Below are 6,197 nucleotides of genomic sequence, written 5' to 3'. Positions count from 1 at the left end.
CTGGGATCATGACCTGGCCCGAAGGCAGAGGCTTTAACCCACTGAGCCACCCAGGCGCCCCGAGGCATTTTTTTTTTTTTTAAAGATTTTATTTATTTATTTGACAGAGAGAGATCACAAGTAGGCAGAGACGCAGGCAGAGAGAGAGGAGGAAGCAGGCTCCCCGCGGAGCAGAGAGCCCGATGCGGGGCTCGATCCCAGGACCCTGAGATCATGACCCGAGCCAAAGGCAGCGGCTTAATCCACTGAGCCACCCAGGCGCCCCCCGAGGCATTTTTTAATTATTTATTTTTCCTTTTCCTGGACCCTAAATGCTCCTTCACTTGGCCAGGTCTGAAATAAGCTATTTCCGCTGTCTGGAACTTTCTCTTCTCCTTCCTATCTCAACTTGAATAACCCTGCCCAGGGTGCCACCTCGTCTCCAAATAATAGTCTCCCTTCTAATCACCAGTCCCTCCTCCCCTCCCTGGCCACCCCGGGTCGTTATGGGTTTTTCAGCTCCAGGGAGATAGACTGTTCCCATCGCGGAGCTTGGCACTGTACAAGAAGCTCATAAAAGCACTAAACAAAGATCCTTGGATGTAAATAGGACTGAACGAATTTTTGGAGGAGGCAATAGAATGCCGGCACTGATTAAAATTCCTGAGATTCTCTTTATGTCTAATACTATGATTTTGAGACAATTATTTAAACACTAGGATTCAGTCTGCATCCACTGAATGGGAGTATCAGTTCCTTTCTGCATAGCTGTGAGGGTCAAAGGGCTTTACGTCTGCACACTGGTTGAACCCGGTCAATAGCTCTCTCGTGGAGCATTTATTACGAGCCCTCCCGGTACCACGCTCCAAGTTCTGAAACTTCCTGGAGGCAGTACCAAGGTCCGCCCCTTTCGCACCGCCCCGGAGTGACGTCACCGACCGAGGTCTCTAATGACGTCAGCTCCGGGCCTGCCGGGCTCCATCCTCCCCTACTCCGGAAACCTACAACTCACGGCACCCGGCCTCCAGCTTTCGGTTATTTTTCTCTTCGTAACCCGAATCCTTTTCCTCCCACTCTCCCACCTAAAACTTTCGGCTCTTCCCGCCTTCCCTCAAGCTGGCAATTTTCGGTTCGCTTGCTCTGGGGCGAATTTCCCACTCTTTTACTCCGAATCGCCTCCCGAGCCCCGCCCTTCGGCCTTTTCCGTCTAAATCCCTCTTTCGGCTAGTTCCGCCTTCTGCCACCCACCTCGGACGCCGCCTTCGGCTCCTTCCGGATCGTCTCAGTTCCTGGTTTTTCTCCCCCGCCCAAACCCGGTCCTCGTCCACTTCGGCTATCTCCGGCCCCCGCGACTTTCCATACATCCTTTAGCCACACCCCCATCGCCATTTCGGCTCTTTCCGCCGGCCTTCGGGAGAGGGCCTGTGCCCCTCTCCTCTATGTGACGCGGCCTCCGCCTCCGCCTCCCAGTTCCCCCTCCCACCTCGCCCTTCCTCCCGCCTCAGCCTTTCGGCTCCTCTGGGCCGAGCCGCCATTTTGTGTGAATTTCTGACTGCGGCGGGGCCGAGCAGCTGGGGGACCAAGGGCGGGCAGACAGACAGACAGTCGGCCCGTCTCCGCGGCCCGTTTCCTCTCTCCCTAAAATCCTTTTTTTTAACCCCCCTCGCTCGCTCTCCTCTTCTCCCCTCCCCCCTCGCTTGCTCCATCGCGCGCGGCCCGCGCTAATTACACCCAACCACCCACCAGTGTCCGTGTCCCCCGGGTCCCCCACCTCCGGGCCCGAGGGGGAGGTGTGTGTGGGGGCTCTCGCCCCGATGAGGGCCCCGCGCCCGTGAGCGAGTGACCCCAGGGGCGGGCTGCGGAGAAAGGCGGCGAGCTGCCCGCCGAGGCCTAGGCCGCGCGGCCTACGCGGAGGTCGGCGCAGAGGTGATTCCGAAACCGAAAAAATATATACCCATTCCTATCAGGAGCCCTCAGAGCTGAAGTGTGCCCCTCCCGCCACGCCCAAGCAGTCCTTTTTCGTGCATTAACATCCCCTCCCCCCCAAAGGAACTATGGAGGCCGCGCCCGGGACCCCCCCGCCGCCACCATCAGAGTCGCCGCAGCCGCCATCGCCGCCGCCGCCATCAACGCCTTCGCCTCCTCCGTGTTCCCCCGACGCCTGCCCGGCCACCCCGCACCTCCTCCACCACCGCCTCCCGCTCCCTGACGACAGGTCAGGCCCCCGGCCCGGCCGGGGCAGCGTCCCCGGGGGGAGGAAGAGGAGGAGGAGGAAGGGGGGCGGCCGCCATGTTGGGCCGGGCCGCGGAGGAGGAGGAGGAGGAGGAAGGGCGGGGTCGGTGGGTGTCTCTCGCTCGCTCGCTCTTTCTCGCTTGCTTTCTCTCCTGGCCTCATGCGTTTCCCCCCCCTCGCGGCGCTCGCCCGCTCTCCCTCGCTCTCGCTCTGTCTTTTTTGGGCGCCATGCTGAGGGGAAGGTGAGGAGGCGCCCCCCGGACCCCCGCGCCCGCCCGCCCGCCCTGGGGAGGGGGCGCTGGGGGGGGCTGCGAAGGCTCACGGGGGTCCTGGCTGCCCCAGCGCCCGGAGCTGGCAGCCATGGGCCCGCCTGCCCGTCGCCTGGCTTCGGGGAAGGGGATGGGGGAGGGGCTCCCGGACCCTTTTGGCGGGGGGGGGGGGGCTCTCGAGCTGTAGCCCCGCTCTTAGGGGTTTGGAGTTGGGGTCTCCCATTTCCCTGGCAGTATCCTTTCTCTTGCGGGAGGTGTGCCCTGCCCTACTTGGAGAGGTACCCTAGTTTTCTTAGGCAGAAAGTGGGGGTTCGTTCAGTTTTCTCCCCATTCTTTTGGGGGGGTGCTTTGGGTGGGGGCACTCGCACTTTTTGGCGGGAGGTGTTTCCTAGCCATACCCTAGAAGGGCAAAATTGGTGAGGGGGGACGGCTTTCTAGCCCCTTTGATGGAAGCCCCTGCCCCGTTTGGGGAGAAGCCCCTTGCCCGTGTTTTTCATAAAGGCAGAGGTCCTCTCGTTTTTCGTAGGTAGGTGCTGCATTTTTGGCGGGGTTGGTGGGGGGATGGAGGTTTGGTTTCCCTGCCTTGGAGGGGAGAGGAAGTTGGTCTCTTCTTTCTCATGGGGTGCCCTCCTCTTTCGGGCTAAAATGGGGCGCCATCCCTTCCGGGAGAGAAAACGAGGGTTTTTTTGTGCTTTGGCAGGGGGTGAAAGGGAGCGCCCCCCCTTCCCCTTTATTTAAAGTGCGAAATGGGTTTGCCCCACGCCTTTTTCTGGAGGGTGATAAAGGCGCCAGCCCGGCGCATTTCAGGGCAAGATTGGGGCCTCGGTCTCCCTTGCTCCAGGGGGTTGGGGTGCAGGGTTTGCCCTCCCTTTCCTGGTGGGGCAGGGGAAGAGGTGTCTAGAGAGTGGATTTGGAAATGGAAGGTTTTCCACCGGCAGGAAAGGCAGTCTGAGGAGGAGTGGGGGTGGGGAGGGGAAGAGAGAGCGCTGGACAGATGGCTGCCCCACAGCAGCCCGGGCTGGGGAGTCGCTTTCAGGACCTTCCCCTAGGTAGGGGTCTCAGCTAGGGCTTCCTTGCCAGGTGCCACGGCCCCTTCTCCCCACTTCCACCTCCCCTTTTCCCTTTCTCCTTCACAGACCATACTTTGCCTTTTAAAAGAAATGCCACCCACATTCAGAGACACAAGTGCAGCAGTTTGGTGAGCTTTTACAAAAAATTTTTTTTTGTTTTCTGTTTTGTTCTAATTAAATGTATCGTCCTGGGAATCGCAGCCCATCGCAGCCTGCTTCCAGTTCAAGGAAATAAACAGATTAGCAAAGGTCTGTGCGCTAAGCCCACGTTGGGCTTCCGGGCCCTCTCTTGGGGGCAGGTGCATTACTCAAAGGTGCTTACACGCTTTATTCGACCTCTAAGGAGTTCTCTTATGTCAGAAGTGTATGTCTTACAATGGGTTGGGATGGTAAGTAGCCTCTTTTATTGAGTAATTCAATTATCTCCCTCTTTTTGTCCCTTTCCTGCCTGCCTTCCTCCTGCCTTTAGACCAAAGTGATGCTTGAGTGAATTTATGTGTTCAAATCAGGATTCTAAACCCAGTTGAACCCTTTAAGACTTGCACATCCTTTTGATCTTTAGTTTTTTTAATTTGTCGTACACAGTTTTCTCAAAGGAAAAAAAAAGCGTTACTGTAACGTGACAAAAACTTACGTAAAAGGCCCATGTTTTCAAGCCCTTGGTATCCCTCTCTCCATTTCAGTCCATTGCTTTGTCTCCAGCCTTCATCTTTGAAGAAAGTGGAAACTTGAGGTCCATTTGTAGGAGACGAGGTTAACTGAATTTGGTTTATGATAATTTGCATTCGAGTTAAGGTTCTCCCTCCCCTCCCCCCCCAAAAGATTGTGGTTCAAGTAGATCCAATTTACTTCTTTTACTCCAATGTCTCTTATGGTGATGGACGTTTAAATTAAGCAAGTCATTTGTAAGTACTGTTTAAGCACCAAATCTGTAACGCGTGTCAAGCCCCAATCTCCTCTCCCTGTCTCCACTGTTCCTTTGTTCGAAAGCACATGCCTGACCGTGAAAAGTTGATGCAAACACGCCCAGTCATGGTGGAGAGAACACTTCCTCCAGCCCCCTGCCCCCCCACAACACATACAAGATAAAAACAGCAACAGAAATGACTTGCAGAACCAAACACTACTTCTGATGTGTTTTACAAGCATAAGTTCTTCCGTTAAAAGACAAAACACGTTGAAGTTCCATTTTCCGTCTTGCCCACTTTGGGTCCCTGATGTACTTTGGTAGTGAAAACTTTTTGTTAACACACAGCCCAGTTTTCCCCTCCGAAAGATCCTGTTTCCTTCCCCCCCCCATTCTTAGGAGGAAAAAAAAAGTTCACTAACGTTGGGATGAGGAACCGTAAACTGCAATTCAGTGGGGCCACTGGTTTTATTCTTTCTCTCCATATCCTCACAACCTAACTGCTATGAAGTGGTGATCTTAGGTATGTAAAACCAGCCGTGGGAGGAAGAAGCATCCACACAGTACAGTATCCTGCAAAAAAAAATGTCTGAAGCACAAACTGAACACACGATCAAGTGCACAGGGTCAGCCGAAAACAGACTGCATTTATCTGAAGTTTTCCCTCGGTGAAATTCCTCCTCCAGGAGCCAAGTGCAGAAACTGGATGCTAACAGAGGAACCTTCCAAGTTTCGAGGGCGACTAAGTTGTCGGAGGATGCTTGTTTAACTTTACTTCTTTTGTAAGTGAAAATTTTAGCAGTCATTCATTGAACTTAAAAGTATTTCCCCAAACATTTAGAGAGTACTCAGGCATATCAACACAAAGGTTTATTGTTTTTTTCGTTCTCAAAGGACTCTCCTCCCATGAAAACCAAGAAGCCCCAGTAATTATGTCAAACTGTACTTCGATAGTCTTTGTTTTTGAAATGTCACAGTACTGCCTTTTTTTTCCCCCTAAACTGATGTACCAGTATACTAGTTAAAATTCAAATTAATGGATGTTGCAAAGAAAGGGAAAAAAAAAGGGTGTCACTCAGAATCCCTGATTTAACAGCACCTCTTAGACACTTGAAATCTTTAAAATTGTTATATTCTCTGGGGAGAGGCTTAATGGGAAAGCAAATTAAAATATCCCTGTATAAATACAACCAATTGTGACCATGAAAATACGGATATTCTGGTCCTAAAACCCCTTCATTTTTTACTCTCCTCAAATTCGTTCTTCAAAAGAGAATGAGAATTCCCCCCAACAGGGCTTCCTGATTCACAGACTGTCCTCTATCTTCCAGATTGGGTTTCGATTTGCTCAGAAGGTTAAGTTTTTGATTCTTGACAAGCCAAGATTTTTAAGTATAGTGAGCTCTTCTAGAAGGACAATCCTGTGGCTTTTGCTTGGCCAGGAAGGTTGGTCCCAAGGGGGATCTGTTCTGCACCTGTGGAAATGAAGGCTTTCCCAGCCATTGGCCTACCTGGCCCCTTGGAGCTGAATGGTTGACTCTGAGTTCGTGTCCATCCAGTTGAATGTAGACAGTTCCGTGTTGGGCTGACTTAGTAGTTTATCCTTAAATAATGCCTCCACTTCTCCTTTCTCTCCCCCAGTAGGGGAGAGATGGATGTCTCAGGGTGGCCTTATTTGCTGTTCCCCTCTGCTAGGTTTTTGTGGCTTTTATGTCCCTAGAACCATCTTCTAGAAGCCAG

At 53.0% G+C, this 6,197-nt stretch overlaps 1 protein-coding gene across 11 annotated transcripts in view; it reads left to right on the top strand.

Annotated features, from left to right (window-relative positions):
* The first annotated feature begins 273 nt into the window (after positions 1-273).
* ZC3H4 (zinc finger CCCH-type containing 4) overlaps positions 274-6,197 on the top strand; it is a 43,791-nt gene continuing 37,867 nt past the window's right edge. For 2 of the 11 annotated variants that reach the window (XM_045987539.1, XM_045987528.1), the window contains exon 1: positions 2,336-2,453. In XM_045987539.1, coding sequence (XP_045843495.1) covers positions 2,440-2,453 — 14 coding nt within the window. In that variant the 5' untranslated portion in view covers positions 2,336-2,439. Of the gene's footprint in view, positions 1,014-1,571; positions 1,906-2,028; positions 2,195-2,256; positions 2,454-2,486; positions 3,007-3,616; positions 3,679-3,826; positions 3,940-5,143; positions 5,240-6,197 lie in introns of those variants that run through there. The other 9 variants (XM_045987531.1, XM_045987532.1, XM_045987530.1 and 6 more) reach the window with 9 other exon arrangements.

This window comes from Meles meles, chromosome 19 (genome assembly GCF_922984935.1).
Source record: "Meles meles chromosome 19, mMelMel3.1 paternal haplotype, whole genome shotgun sequence".
In the NCBI taxonomy this organism is placed as follows: domain Eukaryota; kingdom Metazoa; phylum Chordata; class Mammalia; order Carnivora; family Mustelidae; genus Meles; species Meles meles.
This window is presented reverse-complemented; position numbering and strand designations above follow the sequence as displayed.